The sequence below is a fragment of the Rhinopithecus roxellana genome, chromosome 6, assembly GCF_007565055.1.
Source record: "Rhinopithecus roxellana isolate Shanxi Qingling chromosome 6, ASM756505v1, whole genome shotgun sequence".
Taxonomy (NCBI): domain Eukaryota; kingdom Metazoa; phylum Chordata; class Mammalia; order Primates; family Cercopithecidae; genus Rhinopithecus; species Rhinopithecus roxellana.
The window spans coordinates 16,165,454-16,191,826 of NC_044554.1; the positions used below are offsets into that span (position 1 = coordinate 16,165,454).

Here is a 26,373-nt window from a genome sequence, read left to right on the forward strand (position 1 = left end):
ACCTGGATTTAGAAAGAGAGGGAAAGAGAATAAAATAAGGTGAGTAAATTGAGATGTTTCGATTATCCACACTTTATCAAGAATGTTCTCTCATTACTTAGAAAAGGTAACTATAGGAGAGATTCTGTTTTTCGCATAAGACATTGAAAACTTATACACTACATAATTCACTTAATGAGAAAAATGAATAAATCTTTTACCCTGGTTAGGTTTTGCAAGAGTTGTGAACATAATAAGAATAAAAAATTACCTCATTTTAGTGTTTAGTGGAAACCACAGCACATACAGAGTCATTGTCTGGAGCCTCAGATGTATTGACTTTTAGGATCTGGCTTTAATTACTTTCTCCAACTTTAGTTCTTTTCTGAGAACAGACATTCAATGATTATGTTACACTAAAATTATTTAGTGCTCTTGAAAGGCATTTTGGAGAAGATGTTTGATGCAGCTGTAACTGAGCATTTCTTAAGAAATCGTTTTCTTGAGGATTTTGTGAGGTCAGTTAAATAACAGATGGCCAAGTATGGCAAAGGAATTGGCTTAAATGCAGTGTTACAGTACAGAAATATTAGAAGTTCCATCTTACTAAGTTGTTTTGATAGAACCAATGGAATAAATCCAATTATTTACTCTGGTTGCTTTTTTTCTGAGACGGAGTTTCGCTTTTGTTGCCCAAGCTGGAGTGCAATGACACGATCTCGACTCACTGCAACCTCCGCCTCCTGGGTTCGAGTGATTCTCCTGCTTCAGCCTCCTGAGTAGCTGGGATTACAGGTGCGCACCACCACGCCTGGCTAATTTTTTGTATTTTTAATAGAAATGGGTTTCATCATGTTGGCCAGGCTGATCTCGAACTCCTGACCTCAGGTGATCCACCTGCCTCAGCCTCCCAAACTGCTGGAATTACAGGGATGAGGCACTGTGCCTGGCCTCTGGTTGTTTTTTATACTCTTAATCTAGTTTGCATTTCTCATTCCCCTTTCCTAGAATGAAGCATAATATAAATACGTTTATATAATATCCATACACATAAATGTGTATTTTTTATGCAGATTATCTTTGAATGAAAATCTTGCAGCTAGACAAAAATTTATAATTATTTCAGTGTTAGTTGAAGTAGTTGATTAAGAAATGTCATTAGTGGGAGAAAATCAGGTTTCATTAGGATGCACCAAAAGGACTGGCAGGTGTGTATACAGTGAAAGTGTGCATATATGTGTGTTTACATGCAAATATATGTAAATGTACATCTATGTCTAGTATATGTAGGTAAATTAAATATATGTATACACCTTGGTATATATTACATCATATATATATATGTCAATGTGTATATGTATTTATTACACCCAAATTGTGTATAGAGAGATGCTATATGATTATACATTTCTAGGCTAAAACCAATAGATGATGGTCAGTATTCAAAGCAAGTAATAAAAATTGGTTTGTTGGTCAGGTGCAGTGGCTCACACCTGTAATCGCAGCACTTTGGGAGGCCAAGGCAGGTGGATTACCTGAGGCCAGGAGTTCAAGAGCAGCCTGCCCAACATGGTGAAGCCCCGTCTCTACTAAAAATACAAAAAAATTAGCCAGGCATAGTGGCGCACACCTCTAGTCCCAGCTACTCTGGAGGCTGAAACAGGAGAATCGCTTGAACCCGGGAGGCAGAGGTTGCAGTGAGCCGAGATTGCACCACTGCACTCCAGCTGGGTGACAGAGAGAGACTGCATCTCAAAAAAAGAAAAAAAAAATGGGTGTTAAAGAATTACCTTTTTATCTATATTTTATTTTAAAAATTAATCATCCATTTAGATGACAAAGCTCTTTTTCCTGTGGAAGTGTGTGGATTAGTTCTCTGATAGCAAAAGTAATAATATAATTTAGGGAATGTGGGACTAGCTGTCAAGAGTCCTAATTTTTATTCCAATTCTGCCTCTTACATGGCCACGTTTTCTTAAGCAATTCATTTAGCCCACAACAATTCATTCCCCTGTAGTGACTACAATTATGAAGCAGACAGGAGCTTGCACACTAGAGCAGGGGTAGGCTTTTTTTTTTCTGTCAAGTTTTGAAGGGTCAGGTAGTTTCTGTTTTAGGCTTTGCAGGCCATACAGTCTCTGTCGCAACTTCCCAGCTTTGCCATTGAGCATAGAAACAGCCATAGACAATATGTAAATAAATGAGAGTTGCTGTATTCCAATAAAACTTTATTTATGGACACTGAAAATTTGTATTTCATATCATTTTCACATATCATGAAATATTATTATTCTTTTGCTTTTTTGTCTACCATTTAAAATATATAAACACCATTCTGAGAGTGTAGGCCATACAGAAGAGCTACAGGTTAGCTGGGCAGGTGGACAGCCACCGTCAGTGAGCATTGACTCTGTGGCTGTCATAAGCAAATGCTCTTTGTGCTCTCTGCCCTGCAGCCTGGTGGGCTGGCTGTGCTTGCATAGGTGGGGCCTGTGGCTGTCCCAAAGTTCAGGCACTTTGGTCATGTCCATTACGCTTATGAACGATTCTTAAGCTTCCTTAGTACAACATTGGGACATTATTTGCAGTTAGCAAGTTGGAAAGAGCTTAGATGATTAATTAGGCTACTCCATGCCTGCATGTAAGATCATGCTCAAACCATCTCATTTCAGTTTTTTTTTTTTTTTTTTTTGAGACGGAGTCTTGCTCTGTTGCCCAGGCTTGTATGCAGTGGCATGATCTTGGCTCACTGCAACCTCCTCCTCCCGGGCTCAGACCATTCTCCCACCTCAGCCTTCCAAGTAGCTAGGATTACAGGCATGTGCCATCATCCCCAGCTAATTTTTGTATTTTTAGTAGAGATGGTGTTTCACCATATTGGCCAAGGCTGGTTGGCCTTCCAAGTAGCTAGGATTACAGGCATGTGCCATCATCCCCAGCTAATTTTTGTATTTTTAGTAGAGATGGTGTTTCACCATATTGGCCAAGGCTGGTCTTGAACTCCTGACCTCAGGTGATCTGCCCACCTCAGCCTCCCAAAGTGCCAGTATTACAGGCGTCACCCACCATGTCCAGCCTCAGATTAATTTATTTTGTGAAAATGTAACATCTTGTTCAGTGATTGAACACAAAACATTTTGGATTAGACTTTCTATGTAGAGGAGATGGATAATCTGTTTGTTTTTTGAAAACAGAAATCATTATAATTTTTTTTTTTTAAATGATGAGGCTAGGTCTAGTGGGGTTAGGCAGATATAAGCAGAAAAATTCAATACTATGTGGTGGTTGTCAGCTAATATCATTTTAGCACTTACTACTGCCAGGCACTGTTGTATTTCCCATGTATTAATTTCCTACTTTATGAGGTAGGCAGTACTTTTAATTCCATTTTACAAACTGGAGGTTCCAAGAGGTTAAAAACCTCTCCCAAGTCATGAAACAAGTAAGCACATGAGCTAGTGTATAAAATGTCTAATTCCAAAAGGATGCTTTTAATCATAATGCTGTGATAAAGGCATGTAGGAGGCTATGGGAGGATTCGGGTGAGGTATCTAATCCAGCATGGGAATGCCAGGGAAGTTTATCTGTTAGAAAAATCACTTTAACAAGGAATGTGGAAGTTAGATTGAAGAGCAAAAGGGGAAAAGGAGACCTACCAACAGTGACGGTAGGAATATAAGAGGTTTTTGTTATAGTCCAGGGGTGAGAGGATAGCAACCTGAACACGGGAAGTAACAGGGAGGCTGGGGATAAGGAAATGGATTAGAGAACATTTAGATAGCAAAATCCATGAAACTGTCGATAGTTCAGATGAGGGATGAGTGTGAAGATGTGGTTAAAGACGATGTCCATGCATCTGACTTCTCTGCCAGGAATATTGGTGGTGTCCCCTTTTTCAAGCCCTATGAACTACCAAGATCTATTCAGTATTTTGGCACTTACTGTTGCCAAAATATCTCTTCTTGTGAGTGTGTGATTTATAGGAAATATGTATATTTTGGTCTTTGTCCACAGTCCTGGCACAGAGCTCCTTAAAGGGCTTGTAACTTTCTGAGCAATAGGGGTAATAGGTATCTTTTGTTCTAATATTTGGTCTTTGACCATGGTTCCTGATGCAGAACTCCTAATTCCTTGGAGTTTCCTGGGTGTATCTTCTGTTCTAATGAGGTGACTCTTGGTGAGTTCTTGATTGGGGGCTGGTCATGAGAAAGGCCAGGCCATGATTAGAATCTTGGAACTTTCTGCTCCATTCCCCTTCCTTTGGGAAGGTGAGAGGGGCTGGAGATTGAGCTAATAATTGATGGTGTCTACATGATGAAGCTCCCATAAAAATCCCTGAACTACAGGATTTAGAGTACTTCCAGGTTGGTGAACACATCTATATGCCAGGAGAGGGGTGCACCCCAACTCTGTGGGGACACAAGTTCCTGCACTCAGGACCTCTATACCTAGCCCTATGTACCTTTTCGTCTGGCAGTTCATTGGTATCCTTTATTATATAATAAACTCGTAAACATGTTTCCCTGAATTCTTTGAGTTGTCCTAGCAAATTATCAAGCCCAAGGAGGTAGTTATGGGAACCCTAATATATAGGTGGTTCATTAGAAGTCCAAATGACAACCTGGGACTTGCGATTGGCATCTGAAATCTACTGGAATTGAGCTCTTAACACGTGGGGTCTGTGCTAACTCCAGTTAATGTCAGAATTGAATTAAATTATAGAACATCCAGTTGGTATCACAGAATTGGTCAGTGTGTGGAAAAACCCACACATCTGGTATTAGAAGTGAAGTGTTCTGGAAGTATTGAGAGTGGTGTGACTATAGAGAAAAAAAATTTTTTTCCCCATTGTGTCTGGCATGATTTTGTCTGTGTTTCCTCTAAGCTGTCTTCGCCCCTCCACTCTTAGGATAGAGTCTTTTAGGCATTCTCCCTCCCACTGTATCTCTAGGTTTGTGGCAGCTGCAGGCCGGCTAAGGGAGCTCTGTTTGAGTTTGTTTTTACTCTACTTATAAGTAATTTGAAGGTTGTATTGTTCTCTTAATTCTAGTAATGATGAATATATGGGTACTGTTGCAGTTTTATTTCTTTTCTCTTTATATTTTCTGGTTTGGAGGGGAGGTGAAGATTCAGACTTAGATAATCGTCATTGTTCTCCAAACCCAAACATAGCTCCCTCGTATCTTTTATTAATTATAAAAGATAATTAATAAATGACTCTGAAATTAATTATGAAAAAGTATCTCTAACAAAGACAGTTCATCTGCTTTTTAAAGCCCTGAAACCAGAATGCAGTGTGTAGTATTTATAATTACACAAAAGAAGGAAGTCTGTGGTAGTGGTTCAGCCTCATCTGCTATCCTGTCTTTTCTGCCTGGTTTCTGGTTGATACTCTTCACAAGCTGGTTTAGTAATACCTTACAGATGGCACCATCAATGAATTTTAAGGGTGTAACCTAGGTCAGCGCCCTGTTGTCTGATGATCACTTAGGTATCTGACTTTGGCTTGTGGGGTATAAACAGCAGTACAGATACTAGAACCTCCACTTCTCTCATTGTCCTCTCCAGGCCCCATGTTTTTTGAGACCCTCAATCTTGCTCTAGCTGCTTCACACTGGATTTTTTAATTTTTATTATTATTTTTTATTAAGATGGAGTCTCGCTCTGTCGCCCAGGCTGGAGTGCAGTGGCACAATCTTGGCTCACTGCCACCTCCACTGCCTGGGTTCAAGCAATTCTCCTGTCTCAACCTCTGGAGTAGCTGGGATTACAGGTGCCTACCACCATGTCTGGCTAATTTTTTGTATTTTTAGTAGCAATGGGGTTTCACCATGTTGGCTGGGCTGGTCTCAAACTCCTGACCTCAAGTGATCCACCCGCCTTGGCCTCCTGAAGTGCTAGGATTACAGACGTGAGCCACCATACCCAGCCTTTCTTTAAAAGCAGTTGCAGGTTTTTTGGTGTTTTTTGTTTTTGTTTTTGAGATGGAGTTTCGCTGTTTTTGCCCAGTCTGGAATGGCGTGATCTTGGCTCACTGCAACCTCTGCCTCCTGGGTTCAAGTGATTCTCCTGCTTCAGTTTCCCAAGTAACTGGGATTACAGGCATGCGCTACCACGCCCGGGGAATTTTGTATTTTTAGGAGAGATGGGGTTTCACCATGTTGGTCAGGCTGGTCTTGAACTCCTGACTTCAGGTGATCCGCCTGCCTCAGCCTCCCAAAGTGCTGGGATTACAGGCCTGAGCCACCATGCCTGGCCTACCACATGAAGTAACATGCTTCTTCTCTCCCTTAATCTTCATAAATTTTTATGATATATTCTCTTAGATTATAAACTTTTGATTTTTAAAATTTGCCCTTTGGTAACAGTTATCTTGATTTACAAATAGAAAAGGAGGTAGAGGAGGAGGGATTTGGAATAAGGGACTGGGAAGGGCGGCAACCATGTGGCACAATCATAAGCTACTTCATAGTTGGGAGAACAACAGAGCAAGAGTCATTGCTGTTCATTTGACTTTTGGTCTGACCCAGGAATGTTCAGTAAGTTGAGGGGCTCCAGGCATAGTCCAAGTGGAAACTGAGGGTTCAGAGTTCTGAGTCTTGTACTCTGGACTATCTGTGCTACGGAACTGAAACCCCTAGAATTTGTATGGAACATCTGTCTACATGGATACTCAGGTCAGAAAGGCCCAGGAGTACCTACCTCATTCAGCAACAGTCCAGTCAAAATCTTCCTCCCCCATAATGGCCTATGACCAGCGTGTTCTGGACATTCCTCTCTAGAGTGTAAGAAGGGTTGAGTTCATCTGCCCTAACAGCAAGAACTGGATTACTCTCCAGTGACTCTCTTCTGATCTCAAATACTTATTTTGAATCACTAAGCTTTGTAACTAGTTATAAATGTTGTTTGCGCAAGATTCTCATCAATCATTCTCATCAGTTGATAGACTCCACCCCCTGGTGCTCAACCAAAGTTGATTATGGTAGCCTTTGACACATACTGACTTGTAATGCCAAAGATGGATTAGATGTATTGGCTCCATGTAGCAACAGTTTTTTTTAAAGAACTCAACATTGATTTCTATTTGTTTTCCAAGATTAAGTCATTCGGTAATTATCAAAGCATGAAATTTCAATAACTCCACCTCTTCTCTAGGGTTACAAGTTGTGTTTATGGTTCGCAACAGAAGCAACAGAGGACTCCTTTCCAAAGTGACTTTAATTATTGGCCTTTGTTGCAGCAGAAGCTCTGAAATCTCTTGTATGGGGAGGTGGAACGTCCAGATATTTGGATCTTTTATCTCTTACTATATTGCTTGGCAAAGTCTCTCTTCTCATCCAATACTCCAGGTTATGATTAGGAAATAATTGACTAAACTGTCTATGATGGAGATTCCAGAGGGCTTCTGGTTTAGAAGTGTTTTACAGGGTATTGGGAGAGGAAACTAAGGAATTCCTCTGGTAGAATGAAGGGTAGTGGGGATATCTGTTAGCTTGTGAAGAAAGCAACCCCCCACAAAACCTGGAATAATTAAGAGTTTTACTATGGAAATCTGTGCTGCATGGCTATCCATGCCAAAGATAGTTTCCTAAACTTTATAATAGAACAACATACCCCTGGAGACCCAAGACACCTGGAATCAACTGGAAGTCACAGATAAACTCTTGCCAAGATACCCAGGCATTATTTCTTCAAAGCCCATGAGCAAAAGAAATAAACAGTATTCTCTGTGGCTCCTGGCACTAGTGTGTTTCTAATTGTGGAGGCAGTTCAAAAGAATTAGAAATTTGCTAGACTTCAAAGGATGTGGGATTTGACAGTTTATCAGTTTCCCATTGTCTGTAAGGTTCCAAGGGATATTGGAGTCATGGGTACTATGTTTTCTTGGCTGAAAAACAGCTGAAGCTAAGAACACCCCACACCAATCCTGGCTTCTTGCCCACTCCCATTGGGGAAGAACCACTCTCAGACAACTGAAGCACTGCTGAACTTGCTAAATGAATGTGCACATCTGTTCTTTTCATGTTGAGGATCCACAGAACAGAACTAAAAGAGAATGTGTTAGAAGGAGGATAATCAATAGGAGCCCTCTCCCACTCTTTAAGCCGCCCCTGGAACATTAGTTTATCCTATGTAAGATGAAACTTGCCAAAAGTTAAAAAAAACCTGTCAGATTGTCTGAAGGCAAAAATAAAAAAACAGGGAAAATAAACATCAGAATGTTTGCTTCTTTTGTTTCTTAAACCTCTGTTTAGGTTTTTGATAACGTTTTTGATCCCTCTTCTATGTGACACACCTAGGCTTTGCTCATTGTGCCTTGCCTGACATAAACCAAATGCCTGTGGCATGTTTCACAGGAGCTATGATTTCTCCTTATTATAATTTGTAATAACCCTCCCTATCAGTTCCAGTTAAATTTTGTTTATTATATTTCCTCATCATAAAGCCCTCATCACATACATCACAGATAGGATCGTTCCAGGATCTCTCTGGTTCACAGACAAAAGCCAGGGTCCATGTCTTCCAAGAGCTTTTAGAATACACATTTTCTTTTCATCTTCTAATAGGCCTGTGAGATAGGTAGACAGTTATTTTCATTCTCCTCTTATATATGAAGAAACGAGGTTAAATGACTTGTTCATGGTCACATAGATACAATTTCAGATTCCAGGCTCTGTTTTTTTCTATTAGATTGGTAGCCTCCCTTGATTAGATCACCTCTTATTCTATTATGTCCACAAATGGGAGGTGAAAGCAGTACTGATAATAGTTCATGAACTCATTTCGTAGAGATCCTTAAATGGAGGAGGTCATAGGATGGTGTGACTGTCCTTACAGTAAACATTTTGTGTTGTCATTTTCTTGGGAAAGACTAAGAACAAAAAGTGAGGTGGCTGGCTGTGCAAATAGACACCCATCAACTCTTTCAGGCTGATTATTTTAGCTTAAGGAATTCTCCCACCTTTCTTATCCCACAGAGGACCCTGGACTGGTGCCAGGTAATTGGGCCACTAGGCACCCCTTTTTAAAATAAACTTAAATAAATGGAAAAAGTGTGGGTTATGCCACAGGCAGCAAGAAAAATATCTGATTGCCTTTTGGGTAGCCCAACCCTGGTTCATTTTTATTTTGGAGAGAAAATCTAAAACCTGAAGCTGTTCTAAAATTTTTCTCAACAAATTCTAGTTACCAAATACAATTCAAAGATATTTTGTTTTGGTCTTTTCCTGGTCATCTTTCCTTTTGGTTTTCCCAATATACATTCTCTTTCACTGCTTACCCTTTCTGTTCTTTAATTTCTTCCAATTTGCCTTCTTTTTATGCATCTGTCACATTTTATATGTTAAAAATGATTCCCTTATTTTTACAAAATGCTCAGGATCTGTGCAGCCAGTAGGCCATCAAGATTTACTGGCAACCAAAGGTATGCTGTTGGGTAGGCGTCTCCAGAGAAAGTACGTACTCCAGCAAATGAACAACACAGTTTTTTTGGTGTGATGAGAAAATATTAAAAGTTCTAGAAATGTTAGATTTATTTTTTATCTCATACATTTTATTTTATATGTTTAAATATATGATATATATTTGAATAGTTATATGCCTATATAATTTACAAAGTACATTAATATATATTTACTGAAAGTGTATGCTCAAAATATTTTTACTAGGCCAGGCACAGTGGCTCACATGTATAATCCCAGCACTTTGGGAGGCCGAGGTGGGCAGATCTCTGAGGTCAGGAATTCAAGACCAGCCTGCCAACATGGTGAAACCCCATTTCTACTTAAACATACAAAAATTAGCTGGGCGTGGTGGCAGACACCTGTAATCCCAGCTAAAGGCTGAGGCACGAGACTCTCTTGAACCCGGGAGGTGGAGGTTGCAATGAGCCGAGATCATGCCACTGCACTCCAGCCTGGGTGACAGAGTGACACTCTGTCTCAAAAAAAAAAAAAAAAAAAAAAAAAAATTTTTTTTTTTTACTATGGTGTTCATGATTTTAAAAATTTGGCAATCAGCCACAGAGAAGCAGTGCATACAAATAATAATACTAGCTACTATCTACTGACTGCTAACTATGTGCAAGGTACTGTTCAACTGCTTTATTCATATTAAGTCATTTAATCTCCCCAACAACTCAATGAATTAGGTGCTACTCCTCATACTAAGTGACTCCTATGTTATTCCCACGCCACAGATGAGAGTATTGAGGGGTAAGAGAGGTTGAGTAACTTATCCATAGACACAAAACATCTCATGGCAGGATTTGAACTCAAGCCAGTGGGCCCCCAGACTGTGCTCTTAACCAACTCTGTATGCTGCCTCTGGCAGTTACTGAGCCAAGTGAGAAGAAGGGCAGGGCTTAGTATTCTGAGGGTCATCTATAGAAGTTCATTCGCCTCACTCCTGTGCTGAGAAGCATTCTTCATTCATTTTGGATACTCTCTCATCTTAAACTAATTCTGCAGGCCAGGTGTTGGCAAAGATAAATTAGACATGGATTCTACCCTCAAGAAGCTACAGTCAATGCAGAAGATAAGACACTTATATGAATAACTATAATACAGGTAGAAAGTGAGAAAGTTGCCTGGGCGTGGTGGCTCATGCCTGTAATCCCAACATTTTGGGAAGCCAAGGAAGAAGGATCACTTGAGGCCAGGAGTTCGAGATCAGCCTAGGCAACATAGCAAGACCCTGGCTCTATAAAAATTAAAAAATTAGCCAGGCACAGTAGCATGCACATATGTGGAAGACTGAGGTAGAAGGGTCATTCAAGCCCAGGAATTCGAGGCTACAGTGAGCTATGATCATGCCACTATGCTCCAGCCTGGGCAACAGAGCAGGATCCTGTCAAAAAAGAAAGAAAAGCTTATAAGAATTTGAGAGCGCATTTCTTCCACAGGGAAGATTTGGGGAAGACTGTAGAATAAACCACATTTGAGCTGGTATGAAGCCAAAGTTTATCCCTCAAATCACCATCTAATTTTGTAACAACTTTCATCATGAAAGTGTCTTTGGAAATATTTGTTTTGGTCCTTGGCCTTGTCCCCCTTTCCCTTTCAGAGTCCTCTCCATGTTTTAAAACAGTGAGCTCCTCTGAGGCTGGGCCTTCGCTAAGCCTTGCTCAGCCTGGTTTCCCTGGCAGGGAGGGTGGGAATGCAAGAGTGGCATCTCCAGGAGGGGCAGCTTCAGGCTCTGCAGAGTTTAGTTGTGGTGCCAGGCCATCACCAGTCCCACTTGCTCTGATGCCCAGTGGGAACAAGGCCATTGTTGGTGGAGTGTAGTTCTGCATCTCATGGGATATGCGATGTAGATATTTTGGGCCTCAAATACGAGGCCCAAGAAACTGAAGTTTTTGTATTTAGTTGATCTCTTAAAATTGTGGAAGTTGCATTTTAGCCTTTGGGGCAGCCAAAAATGTCTTCATTGGGTGCTGACGAGTTGATGGGTGCAGCACACCAACATGGCACAAGTATACATATGTAACAAACCTGCATGTTATGCACAGGTACCCTAGAACTTAAAAGTATAATAATAATAATTTAAAAAAAAAAGTCTTCATTATAGAAAATGGTTCTTGCCAGCACATTTTTTCCCCAGAATTACCAACAAACAAGGAAAAACTCCCCAACTTTGCAGTAGAATTAACTGGGACCTAATGAGGCGAATAGTCAAGAGATGATGTTACGGGTCTGCAGCACAAAGTGAGCTTTTCTAAGGCTAGAAGCTGCCACCTGTCGAAGTGGTTTAAATCAGGATTTTGGCAGAAGCACATTATTGTGACAGTCAATCAATGTGAGTGAAATTCTGTCTCCTCTACATCCCCTATTTAGGAATGTAGTCATTAAGCCCCTACACTGTGACTCAGCTCAGAAGACACAAGAAGGAGTGATCTAACTCGCTAAGAGATATGAAAGTTTTCTTCCAGATTGTTAACCCACAGCAAAATTGGCTGATACACGGGAGAAGAGCCAAACTTTATAATGTTAGCATTTTATCTCTGTCTTTACTGTAAAAGATTTTGACTTGGAAGAAACTTAGTGTTGCATTTTCCAAGAAAAGAAAATCGGCAGCATGGATAGAAGTATGATTCTGCAGCACTGGAACCAGAAGTGTATACTGTAATCTTATCTGTAGGGGGAAATGGAATTTCATGAGTGATTATGTTGAAACATGGTTGCAGATTTAAGTACTTAATATGACTTATATGTGTTCAAAGGAAAACACAGATTATAAGAGGAAAAGTTCTGACTTTAGTTTGCCAATCTGCCACTGATTTAGCATAAAGCCTTAGACCAATTTTTGTGCCTCAGGTTTTCCATGGATGAGTATGGTACCATGAATGTATCATAGATCTTGTAATCATTTTAAAGTTATTTAGTTATTTTAAAATTTAAAATCTCTGAGAACATTTGGCTTTAAAGAATATTAGAGCTTTTAAAAAGGCATAAGGCAGAATTGATTTGAGCAGTCCAAGACACTGGCAGATGCTACTGAAGAGGATTTGCAGACACAAAGAGCCTTGAATCTCCCTTTAAAGCTTGTTTCACCTTTCAATAAATTATTCTTATAGTTTAAATATTCTTTCTTGCTTTAATTTTTCTCTGGTTCCTTTAACTCTGTCCATTCTCTCTAACAATGTTAATGTCTCTAACAAGGGAGAACAATGTCACCTTACTCCTTGCAACATAAAAATTCTTGTATTATTAAAAGAGACTTCTTAATTTTCTTGAAGACATAAAGGATCAATGAACCAACTAGTATTTATTAAACACTTACTGTGTTCTAATATGATGTTTGTGAAAGGGCTATGAAAGCAGATTTCTAGGCAGTACAAGAGGCTTACTGCATTCTTTTTGAATCTCCAAACTGAGATTCAAGGCCACTGATTACAATAATTCAAAGGTAGATTCCTTTCTGTACCTCCTTGGGTGCGCCCCACTATGTTGATTATCTGCAGCGACAGGTCCCAAGCTATCTCCTGACAAGCTGCCTCTTCTAATTTTTGCCATCACGTAGTTGCCAGACAAGACAGATTTTCATGCAATACAGGAATTAGTCAAATACCCTAAGTGCTGAATCAGTTGAAAAAGACAAGTTCTGCATGAGATCAAAGAATGAATCACTGTTGGCTGTTGTGGTCAGGAAAAGATGATGACTTAGGGTTAAATAACCAGTATCTTTCAGTTTTTCTCAAAGTACAATATATGTGTGCATCTTTATTATTATTCGTGTCATGTGCAAATCCTGATAGTAGTTAACATTTATCTTATTCTTTTTAATGGCTTTAAAATTTCTAACTGACAAATAAAAATCGTATATATTTATGAAGTACAACATGCTGTACATACACACACACACACACACACACACACACACACACACACACACACTGTGGAATGGTTAAATCAGGCTAATTAACATTCATCACCTTACATACTTATGATACTTTTTATGGTGAGAACATTCAAAATCCATTAGCAAATTTCAAGTATACAATACATTGTTACTAACTACAGTCATCATATAACTGAAAAAAAAATTGAATGCTTCACAAATCTGCGTCATCCTTGTTCAGGGGCCAGGCTAATCTCTGTATTTTTCCAATTTTAGTATCTGTGCTGCTGAAGTAAGCACTAGTTAACTTTTATGGGGTCTTTACTATGTGCCAAGCACTAGCCAATGTGCATACTGCCTCTCAACTATAACACAGTATATAAAATCTTAGAGATAGCTAGAGAATCTACTTTGTGCTAAGAACCACATCAGGTATATATATATATTATTTCGTATAATCTACACAACCACTCTTTGATATGGGTATTATTATCACCATTTTGCCCAAGGAGACACTGGGCTTTGAGAGGTTCAGTAACCCACAGTAGCAGAGCCAGGCTTCTCACCCCACTCTGTGTGATGCCACAGTCCTAGTTTTAACTGTTAGGCTACACTGCTTCTCCTGGAAATCTTCCCTATTCTGTTAACTTGCTAAAGAAAATAGCTGGCTAACTAGTTCTTTCCAAACTTCCTTAGGGCTAAAACGAGAAAATTGGCATAAGCAGTGGGAGAGAGGCCCACTGGTGGTTTTACCTGTAAACCGTCATTCTGATGCCCAGGCACTGACCCTTCTCTTACGCCTGAGAGGAAAATAACATGTAGTCCAATGGACATCCATTTTTACATATAAATAAGAAGTGTCTTTAGTAACCCACTAGGGTTACTAAAATCTAGTACTTACAACTAAAATTAATGGTAAACTATCATTTATTGAGGTCTCTAACTTTGTATTCTAGGAGGAGCTGCTTCATAATGAGGCAGAATCCTTAAGAGTGATTGAGCACATGTAGATAGTTATTATAATCTCACATTTTGGGGGAGAAAATTTCCTCCTTCTCTTTCTTTTTCCTTCCTTCTTCTCTCTTTCTTTCTCTCTCTCTCTCTCTCTCACTCTCTTTCTATCATGGTTTCCAATTTCCACTCCTATTGCTTTTTAAATATATTTTTGCAATGACAGTTAGGTTTACTTTTGTGGATCATTTTGTTCTTGTATAACTGCTGAGTTGTGAACTTTTAAGTGTTATTTCCTCATGGATTTTTATCACTGAGTTATTTTTTAACTGAAAAGTAGGAATGAAAATTAAGAAGTATTGATATAAAGGAATGAGTTCCAGGCCTTTTTCTAGCCCTAGATGTTTCAGGTGAACATTTCAGCATTTCGAAACAATGCTAGAGAGTAGATACTATTTTCCCTAAGTTAAAAAAGAGGAGCTCGGCACGGTGGCTCATGCCTGTAATCCCAGCACTTTGGGAGGCGAGGACAGTGGATCACTTGAGGTCAGGAGTTCAAGACCAGCCTGGGCAACCTAGAGAAACCCCATCTCTACTTAAAAAAAAAAAAAAAAAAAAAAATTAGCCGGGCGTGGTGGTGCACGCCTGTAATCTCAGTAGGCACAAGAGGCACAAGATTAACTTGAACCTGGCAGACGGAGGTTGCAGTGAGCCAAGATCGCACCATTGCACTCCAGCCTGGGCAACAGAGCAAGACTCTCAAAAAGAAAAAAAAAAGGAAACTGAGGCTCAGAAAGGTAATAGCTTGCTAAGATTTCAGAGGTAATAAGTGGTAGAAATGAAAGTAAAACTCGGATCTGATTCCAAAGAATTTGTTCTTTCCATTACATTCCACTGTCAATCTTGTGGAGTGTCTGCCATCTAATTTTACCCTCAGATTTCTTTTCTTCCACTCATTTGGCTGAATGTAATTAATAATTACTGACCATGTGAGTCAAATTTCATTAGACCTAACTTCAAGAAAACCACATCTTGTTAGCAAGTATTTGAATATTACTAAGCTGTTAAGCTGCTTTGTGAATATCTTTTGCTATAAAAAGATGTTGGATGTAACATGGGTTTTTTAAAAATTATTTTTTGGGGGCATCAAAATCTAACATCTGTATTTCAGGGACTGAAATGTACATTTAATGAGCTGCTATTAGTAGGATAGCTCTAGATGACTAAAGAAAAGAAAAAATTGACCTTGGCATTTCTTGCAGGCATTCTGCAAAAGCTCACTGATCTTGGAACATTTGGATGTCTCTTATTGCTCCCAGCTGTCAGATATGATTATCAAAGCACTGGCCATTTACTGCATTAACCTCACGTCTCTCAGCATTGCTGGCTGTCCAAAGGTATGTGCAGGAGTCAGGGCTCAAACATGTTCAATTTAAGCACTACCATGGGACAAGGCAGGACAGCAATCAGGGTTGGACTCAGAATGTGTTTTCTTTGCCATAGTTGAGGTATTCATTGGATTTTTTTTTCTATCCTCAAATTGGAAATAGCTTATGATTCCATTGGTGTCAAAGTAGAATTTTCCAAAAGTTAAAAATATAATTCTCATACAAATATAAACATGTGTCAAAGATTTCTTTAATTCACTAATGAGAGGACCAACAAAATGACAAAGCCAGTACGTAGAGCATTTGAATGAACTTAGTATTTATAGGAACTGATGAAAGAATGTTGGATTAAGAGTGTTAGGTTAGATCTAAAAATGTCTTACAAGTTATTAAATCTATAACCTTGGGGTTACAGTTTCTACGAGATACAAATAATTTGCATCTTTCCTGGACAAAAGTATAACAATTGACATATAACTTCATTGAGCTGGGGCCTTAGTGAACAGTAAATAGTATGTCAAACAAAGGCATGATTTCCTACAGAATTCTCCAGGTAGGCCTGTTAAACAGTGTTCCAGGTTGACACTCCAAGGACATACCATCATCTTTTGTGTTATTTTCAAGCGTTTTATAATTTTTTTGAACCTCTGTATGTAAATGAAGTAAGTACTCATTATGAAAAATTTGATCTACATATAAAAGCTTAAAGAAGAAAGTAAATATCCATTGTCCTATCATCACCTGGACATAACCATTGCTGGTATTTTATTCTTCTAGATTTTTTTTTTTCTGTGCACAAAGACATTATAAATAGTTACGGAAAGTTTGTGTTTTGCCTTGTTTTTTAAAATAATAGAATCATACTTTCCAAAATACATTGTAACCTACTTTTTAATATACTATGGACATATCTCCATGTAAAGAACTAGAGATCTCGGGTTCTGGATTAATAATAGTAGACTGCATATACACATATAATTTTGTTCCTCTTGAAACCCTACCAAAACTAGACATGAAGAGTGAGGGCCCACATGGATAAGGAAAACAGGAGAGGAGACAAGAGCAACAAAAATGTGGAAGCTTGAAAATAGATGGACTAATTTAGCAGACCAGAAACTGCTTTGAATCCTAAGCCAACAGTAGAGAAAGCTGGAAAAAAAAAATCTGATTTACACCACAATCTTCAAGCTTGGGAGCATCGTGTACCTTTGGAACTGGGTTAAGAGTGGTGATGAAAATAATGAAGACTGAGTTAGAGATTCTTAAGAAGTAGATAGATCTCTATATTCCATAAATCTGGGCAACTGTCTCTCCATAAAGAAACAGCCTCTGCTCCATAAATCTGGGCAACTGTCTCTCCCCACCCCAAAGAGAAGCCTACAGATTTATTTCCTAAATTCTGTTTCTTCATCCCTGACACTATTGATATTTTGGACAAGATAATGCTTTGTAGTGGGGTGTGTGTGTGTGTCCTGTGCACTGTACATGTTTAATAGCATGCCTGTCCTCTACTCACTATATGTCAGTAGCACATAAGATCCCATCCCTCCAGACCTTACCAAATGTTCTCTGGTGGAGGGGAGGGCCAAAATTGTTCTTGAATTGCCCACTACTCTAGAGATAGTAAAACAGAGGGTTGCTAGGCTAACTAAGTGACTGAATGCTGAGTGCAGAGACATTCAAGCACTTTTTCCAACTGAGCATCAAGAACTTGGCGGCCAGATCTTTTTCTCTAGGTGGGAGATTGGTAGCCTCTTCTCTGGGAACCCTGACTAGCCCAAGATGAAAGACCTAAAATAGCTGACGGCCGGGTGGGGGGTTCCCAACAAATAACCCACCTAGATCATCCTTCATTGAAGCTTACAATAGAGATGCATGTACTCAGACCTTCCGATTAGTTTTTAGTCCTCCACTCTTAATCATGAACAAAAGGATTACCAGACATAAGAGGAAAGTCTCTAAAGTGGAAGATATTGATCAACACAAATTAACAGGAAAAACTTGGAGTTAGCAAAATATGAAGAAGGAAGAAAACTAAGAAATAGTTTTGAAAATCCTCAGAAATTACAAGGTTATTAACAATCTTTTTATTTTTTATTTTTTATTTTTAAAATGTTTAATTAACCAGAATAATATGATAATTTAAGGTTGTATGCACGGTTCCACATATATGCAAAGCAAATACTGACATAAATAACTTTAAGAAGAAAGAAACAAATTCAAATGTAAAGGTAAACCTATATGTTTAGATAAATCTATTCCAAAGAGATCGAATAGAACAAACCACCTTATAATGTTACTTAATAAGAAAAAATGAGCAATGGCTTAAATGACAAATATCAGAAATGAAAAGGACATCTCTACAGATTCTGAAGCAAAAAGCAAACAGTTTGCATTATTAACAAATTTGAAATTTGAAAACTTAGGTGAAATGGACAACAAATCTCATTAAAGAAAAAAAAAATCCAGAGTTGCTATCTTATCTTAAAATGTCTACTTTTTTTTTTTTTATTATACTTTAAGTTCTAGGGTACATGTGCATAACGTGCAGGTTTGTTACATATGTATACTTGTGCCATGTTGGTGTGCTGCACCCATCAACTCGTCAGCACCCATTAATTCATCATTTATATCAGGTATAACTCCCAATGCAATCCCTCCCCTCTCCCCCCTCCCCATGATAGGCCCCAGTGTGTGATGTTCCCCTTCCCGAGTCCAAGTGATCTCATTGTTCATTTCCCACCTATGAGTGAGAACATGCGGTGTTTGGTTTTCTGTTCTTGTGATAGTTTGCTAAGAATGATGGTTTCCAGCTGCATCCATGTCCCTACAAAGGATGCAAACTCATCCTTTTTTATGGCTGCATAATATTCCATGGTGTATATGTGCCACATTTTCTTAATCCAGTCTGTCACAGATGGACATTTGGGTTGATTCCAAGTCTTTGCTATTGTGAATAGTGCCGCAATAAACATACGTGTGCATGTGTCTTTATAGCAGCATGATTTATAATCCTTTGGTTATATACCCAGTAGTGGGATAGCTGGGTCATATGGTACATCTAGTTCTAGATCCTTGAGGAATCGCCATACTGTTTTCCATAATGGTTGAACTAGTTTACAATCCCACCAACAGTGTAAAAGTGTTCCTATTTCTCCACATCCTCTCCAGCACCTGTTGTTTCCTGACTTTTTAATGATTGCCATTGTAACTGGTGGGAGATGGTATCTCATTGTGGTTTTGATTTGGATCTCTCTGATGGCCAGTGATGATGAGCATTTTTGCATGTGTCTGTTGGCTGTATGAATGTCTTCTTTTGAGAAATGTCTGTTCATATCCTTTGCCCACTTTTTGATGGGGTTGTTTGTTTTTTTCTTGTAAATTTGTTTGAGTTCTTTGTAGATTCTGGATATTAGCCCTTTGTCAGATGAGTAGATTGCAAAAATATTCTCCCATTCTGTAGGTTGCCTGTTCACTCTGATGGTAGTTTCTTTTGCTGTGCAGAAGCTCTTTAGTTTAATTAGATCCCATTTGTCAATTTTGGCTTTTGCTGCCGTTGCTTTTGGTGTTTTAGACATGAAGTCCTTGCCCATGCCTATGTCCTGAATGGTACTACCTAGGTTTTCTTCTAGGGTTTTTATGGTATTAGGTCTAACATTTAAGTCTCTAATCCATCTTGAATTAATTTTCTTATAAGGAGTAAGGAAAGGATCCAGTTTCAGCTTTCTACTTATGGCTAGCCAATTTTCCCAGCACCATTTATTAAATAGGGAATCCTTTCCTCATTTCTTGTTTCTCTCAGGTTTGTCAAAGATCAGATGGCTGTAGATGTGTGGTATTATTTCTGAGGACTCTGTTCTGTTCCATTGGTCTATATCTCTGTTTTGGTACCAGTACCATGCTGTTTTGGTTACTGTAGCCTTGTAGTATAGTTTGAAGTCAGGTAGCGTGATGCCTCCAGCTTTGTTCTTATGACTTAGGATTGTCTTGGCAATGCGGGCTCTTTTTTGGTTCCATATGAACGTTAAAGTCGTTTTTTCCAATTCTGTGAAGAAACTCATTGGTAGCTTGATGGGGATGGCATTGAATCTATAAATAACCTTGGGCAGTATGGCCATTTTCACGATATTGATTCTTCCTATCCATGAGCATGGTATGTTCTTCCATTTATTAGTGTCCTCTTTGATTTCACTGAGCAGTGGTTTGTAGTTCTCCTTGAAGAGGTCCTTTACATCCCTTGTAAGTTGGATTCCTAGGTATTTGATTCTCTTTGAAGCAATTGTGAATGGAAGTTCATTCCTGATTTGGCTCTCTGTTTGTCTGTTACTGGTGTATAAGAATGCTTGTGATTTTTGCACATTAATTTTGTATCCTGAGACTTTGCTGAAGTTGCTTATCAGCTTAAGGAGATTTTGGGCTGAGACGATGGGGTTTTCTAAATATACAATCATGTCATCTGCAAACAGGGACAATTTGACTTCTTCTTTTCCTAACTGGATACCCTTGATTTCTTTCTCTTGCCTGATTGCCCTAGCCAGAACTTCCAACACTATGTTGAATAGGAGTGGTGAGAGAGGGCATCCCTGTCTTGTGCCAGTTTTCAAAGGGAATGTTTCCAGTTTTTGCCCATTCAGTATGATATTGGCGGTGGGTTTGTCATAAATAGCTCTTATTATTTTGAGGTACATTCCATCAATACCGAATTTATTGAGCGTTTTTAGCATGAAGGGCTGTTGAATTTTGTCAGAAGCCTTTTCTGCATCTATTGAGATAATCATGTGGTTCTTGTCTTTGGTTCTGTTTATATGCTGGATTACGTTTATTGATTTGCGAATGTTGAACCAGCCTTGCATCCCAGGGATGAAGCCCACTTGGTCATGGTGGATAAGCTTTTTGATGTGCTGCTGAATCCGTTTTGCCAGTATTTTATTGAGGATTTTTGCATTGATGTTCATCAGGGATATTGGTCTAAAATTCTCTTTTTTTGTTGTGTCTCTGCCAGGCTTTGGTATCAGGATGATGTTGGCCTCATAAAATGAGTTAGGGAGGATTCCCTCTTTTTCTATTGATTGGAATAGTTTCAGAAGGAATGGTACCAGCTCCTCCTTGTACCTCTGGTAGAATTCAGCTGTGAATCCATCTGGTCCTGGACTTTTTTTGATTGATAGGCTATTAATTATTGCCTCAATTTCAGAGCCTGCTATTGGTCTATTGAGGGATTCAACTTCTTCCTGGTTTAGTCTTGGAAGAGTGTAAGTGTCCAGGAAATTATCCATTTCTTCTAGATTTTCTAGTTGATTTGTGTAGAGGTGTTTATAGTAGTCTCTGATGGTAGTTTGTATTTCTGTGGGGTCCGTGGTGATATCCCCTTTATCATTTTTTATTGCGTCTATTTGATTCTTCTCTCTTTTCTTCTTTATTACTCTTGCTAGCGGTCTGTCAATTTTGTTGATTTTTTCAAAAAACCAACTCCTGGATTCATTGATTTTTTGGAGGGTTTTTTTTTGTGTCTCTATCTCCTTCAGTTCTGCTCTGATCTTAGTTATTTCTTGCCTTCTGCTAGCTTTTGAATGTGTTTGCTCTTGCTTCTCCAGTTCTTTTAATTGTGATGTTAGAGTGTCAATTTTAGATCTTTCCAGCTTTCTCTTGTGGGATTTAGTGCTATAAATTTCCCTCTACACACTGCTTTAAATGTGTCCCAGAGATTCTGGTATGTTGTATCTTTGTTCTCATTGGTTTCAAAGAACATCTTTATTTCTGCCTTCATTTCGTTATGTACCCAGTAGTCATTCAGGAGCAGGTTGTTCAGTTTCCATGTAGTTGAGTGGTTTTTATTGAGTTTCGTAGTCTTGAATTCTAGTTTGATTGCACTGTGGTCTGAGAGACAGTTTGTTATAATTTCTGTTCTTTTACATTTGCTGAGGAGTGCTTTACTTCCAAGTATGTGGTCAATGTTGGAATAAGTGCGATGTGGTGCTGAGAAGAATGTATATCCTGGTGATTTGGGGTGGAGAGTTCTATAGATGTCTATTAGGTCCGCTTGGTGCAGAGATGAGTTCAATTCCTGGATATCCTTGTTAACTTTCTGTCTCGTTGATCTGTCTAATGTTGACAGTGGAGTGTTGAAGTCTCCCATTATTATTGTATGGGAGTCTAAGTCTCTTTGTAAGTCTCTAAGGACTTGCTTTATGAATCTGGGTGCTCCTGTATTGGGTGCATATATATTTAGGATAGTTAGCTCTTCCTGTTGAATTGATCCCTTTACCATTATGTAATGGCCTTCTTTGTCTCTTTTGATCTTTGATGGTTTAAAGTCTCTTTTATCAGAGACTAGGATTGCAACCCCTGCTTTTTTTTGTTCTCCATTTGCTTGGTAGATCTTCCTCCATCCCTTTATTTTGAGCCTATGTATGTCTCTACATGTGAGATGGGTCTCCTGAATACAGCAGACTGATGGGTCTTGACTCTTTATCCAGTTTGCCAGTCTGTGTCTTTTAATTGGAGCATTTAGTCCATTAACATTTAAGGTTAATATTGTTATGTGTGAACTTGATCATGCCATTATGATATTAACTGGTTATTTTGCTCGTTATTTGATGCAGTTTCTTCCTAGCCTCGATGGTCTTTACATTTTGGCATGTTTTTGCAATGGCTGGTACCGGTTGTTCCTTTCCATGTTTAGGGCTTCCTTCAGGGTCTCTTGTAAGGCAGGCCTGGTGGTGACAAAATCTCTAAGCATTTGCTTATCTGTAAAGGATTTTACTTCTCCTTCACTTATGAAACTTAGTTTGGCTGGATATGAAATTCTGGGTTGAAAATTCTTTTCTTTAAGAACGTTGAATATTGGCCCCCACTCTCTTCTGGCTTGTAGAGTTTCTGCCGAGAGGTCTGCTGTTAGTCTGATGGGCTTCCCTTTGTGGGTAACCCGACCTTTCTCTCTGGCTGCCCTTAAGATTTTTTCCTTCATTTCAACTTTGGTGAATCTGGCAATTATGTGTCTTGGAGTTGCTCTTCTGGAGGAGTATCTTTGTGGCGTTCTCTGTATTTCCTGAATTTGAATGTTGTCCTGCCCTACTAGGTTGGGGAAGTTCTCCTGGATGATATCCTGAAGAGTGTTTTCCAGCTTGGTTCCATTTTCCCCCTCACTTTCAGGCACCCCAATCAGACGTAGATTTGGTTTTTTTACATAATCCCATACTTCTTGCAGGCTTTGTTCATTTCTTTTTCTTCTTTTTTCTTTTGGTTTCTCTTCTCACTTCGTTTCATTCATTTGATCCTCAATCGCTGATACTCTTTCTTCCAGCTGATCGAGTCGGTTACTGAAGTTTGTGCATTTGTCACATATTTCTCGTGTCATGGTTTTCATCTCTGTCATTTCGTTTATGACCTTCTCTGCATTAATTATTCTAGCTGTCAATTCTTCCACTCTTTTTTCAAGGTTTTTAGTTTCTTTGCACTGGGTACGTAATTCCTCCTTTAGCTCTGAGAAGTTTGATGGACTGAAGCCTTCTTCTCTCATCTCATCAAAGCCATTCTCTGACCAGCTTTGATCCGTTGCTGGCGATGAGCTGCACTCCTTTGCAGGGGGAGATGCGCTCTTATTTTTTGAATTTCCAGCTTTTCTGCCCTGCTTTTTCCCCATCTTTGTGGTTTTATCTGCCTCTGGTCTTTGATGATGGTGACATACTGATGGGGTTTTGGTATAGGTGTCCTTCCTGTTTGATAGTTTTCCTTCTAACAGTCAGGACCCTCAGCTGCAGGCCTGTTGGAGATTGCTTGAGGTCCACTCCAGACCCTGTTTGCCTGGGTATCAGCAGCAGAGGTTGCAGAAGATAGAATATTGCTGAACAGCGAATGTACCTGTCTGATTCTTACTTTGGAAGCTTCCTCTCAGGGGTGTACTCCACCGTGTGAGGTGTGGGGTGTCAGACTGCCCCTAGTGGGGGATGTCTCCCAGTTAGGCTACTCAGGGGTCAGGGACCCACTTGAGCAGGCAGTCTGTCCCTTCTCAGATCTCAGCCTCCGTGTGGGGAGATCCACTGCTCTCTTCAAAGCTGTCAGACAGAGTCGTTCGCGTCTGCACAGGCCTCTGCTGCTTCTCCTTTTGTTGTTTAGCTGTGCCCTGTCCCCAGAGGTGGAGTCTACAGAGACAGGCAGGTTTCCTTGAGCTGCTGTGAGCTCCACCCAGTTCGAGCTTCCCAGCGGCTTTGTTTACCTACTTAAGCCTCAGGAATGGCGGGCGCCCCTCCCCCAGCCTCGCTGCTGCAGTTTCGGTTAGATCACAGACTGCTGTGCTAGCAATGAGGGAGGCTCTGTGGCTGTGGGACTCTCCCGGCCAGGTGTGGGTATAATCTCCTGGTGTGCCCGTTTGCTTAAAGTGCAGTATTGGGGTGGGAATTACCCGATTTTCCAGGTGTTGTGTGTCTCAGTTCCCCTGGCTAGGAAAAGAGATTCCCTTCCCCCTTGTGCTTCCCAGGTGAGGCAATGCCTCGCCCTGCTTCAGCTCTCACTGGTCGGGCTGCAGCAGCTGACCAGCACCAATTGTCTGACACTCCCCAGTGAGATGACCCTAGTACCTCAGTTGAAAATGCAGAAATCACCGGTCTTCTGTGTCGCTCGCGCTGGGAGTTGGAGACTGGAGCTGTTCGTATTTGGCCATCTTGCTCCGCCCCTCAACAATCTTGTTCTGTTCTATTGTGCACACTGAAGGCTTTTGTTTACTAGAGCATCACACCAACTCTCAAGATGTCCTATGCTTTATTTAATCTAGAAGTTCAGCTTCTATGTTGTTTGGTTTGTATGGTTAGCTAATTGTGCTGCAATAAAAAGGAGGAGGCAGCAGGGAAAAAGATGTGGTAAACAATGACAAAACTAAGCCAAAAAGTTCACAGCAAAAATATTTTTGTTTAATAATATACTTGTTTAGAACTATGGGAACTGGATGGCTTTCTGGTCAGCATCATCTGGTTCTATTAGTGAGCTGGGTCAAGGGACCCAGAACACTAGCAGCACTGACCAACTGACTCTCTGCAGCTTAAACAGTGATAGTTCACCAGGATTCTTGCATTCATAGCACACAGACATATGGGCAACACATGGCTTAGTGAGAAATGAGAACTGCTCTGGCTGTAAAGAAGGCACAGATGGAGACTGGGTTTCTTAGTGGCTCTAAAGCGGAAAGTAGGAGAATGAGAAAAGAAGAGGCTCCAGTGCAAACAGAAAACACGGCAGAGGATTTTGTTTGTTTGCTTGCTTTGGTTTTTAGTTTTTTGTTATGAAGGTTGAGGGAATTCCTTCTGTAAACTGTGCATGGATATTGTCTTGTGGCCCAGAAGCTAAGGGGGATGTTAAATAAATATGCATGAAATGCATCACTCTGTATCAAAAGTTTAGAGGGAGAAAGAGGAAGAAGGTAGAGTCGATTATTTTAGAACTTGGATATAAAGGAGTAGAAAGGTTTAGCTTTACCATCTGAATTAATTTTGGTCACACTGTGAGTCAGATGAGCATCCTGATTCAGATGTGGGGACCATCATCTGGACCAATCTGAATACTCCTCAACTCACCCTGAATTCATAAGGCTGTGGTCCAGCCTAACATATTCCACTTACGTTGATTTTGATGAGCCGTAAAACATGTTGGTATCTGGTTCATCATTCTATGCCAGGTTTCCCAAAAGTCCACAGGTGAATTTTGAATGGTCATCTTATCCATCCCCAGAAAGGCCAGCTTTTCCTTGCAACTACCTCACCTTCAAGGTCAGTCAGTAGTACTGTGACCTCATCCTACTCAACACTAAAATGCCAAGGAAAACAAATATAGCTGCAAATCAGAGGAAAAGCTGGTTGCTCTGGGGCCAGTTCAAAGCACTCAGCAGTGCACTAGGCCCTGTGATTAACACTGTCACTTTTGACCCTCATGACTGATGTGAAGTAGGAGTTAGTAATTATTAGAAAGAAAAGGGGGTGGGAAATGAGAAAAATTAAAGCGAAGCCCTGAACAATGACAGAATGTCTCTGCAATACACCTTTGAGAGGGATAAGGTAAGTGAAAACAGGCCAGTGCTTTAGAACTGCATTTCTGTCCTAAAAGTGTAGGTGACGTGAAGCAGGTCCACTGTGCACTGGTTACCAACTTGTCTGAGTCTGGTGAGACAGGATTCCTGGAGAGCCTGTTTCCCAAGCCTCAGGAAAGCTGCTCAAGATGGATGAAATCTCAACTGTAAATATTCCACTTGCACCACAGCTGAAGGACTCCGGAAGGTGGACCACCTTGGGTTTTATAACCTGGGGTTCACTTGACCCACTGGGCTGAAGCACAAAGATGTCCTGTTTCTCGGGGGAATTGGAACAGAGCCTGGCTGTTCCCGTCAGTACCCCCTATCCTCAGTCTCAGGATGTTACATACCAGCACATTCTATAGTTATTCTTGAGAATGACAATCTACAAAAGGGAGAGAATGGGTGTGCCCAAGGTTACTTAACTGTCCTGCAGGTGAAATACATCTGAGAAGGTGATTGAACCAGGTCACAAAGCCCAGCTGCTCTACCCTAAGGCCCTGGGCTCAATTAAAGCTACACAAACTGGTGAGCTGGGAGAAATCCCCAGGGCATGCACAGAATTTCTCTTATACTAATATGGTAAAATATTTTACCCAAAAAGTTTATTATTTGGAGAAATGTCTCCAGACCACTGAAACACTGGGAGATGAGAGTAAA

General features: G+C 39.9%; 1 protein-coding gene and 1 non-coding gene across 2 annotated transcripts in view; one reads left to right on the forward strand and one right to left on the reverse strand.

Moving 5' to 3' along the window:
* The window catches only part of FBXL13 (F-box and leucine rich repeat protein 13), a 277,423-nt gene that overhangs the window by 236,420 nt on the left and 14,630 nt on the right, over positions 1-26,373 (forward strand). The window contains exon 19 of the mRNA XM_030932545.1: positions 15,531-15,665. Coding sequence (XP_030788405.1) covers positions 15,531-15,665 — 135 coding nt within the window. The remainder of the gene's footprint in view (positions 1-15,530; positions 15,666-26,373) is intronic.
* Positions 13,516-13,617, reverse strand: LOC115898413. The gene has a single exon (XR_004058151.1). It is a non-coding gene; the product is annotated as a U6 spliceosomal RNA (small nuclear RNA).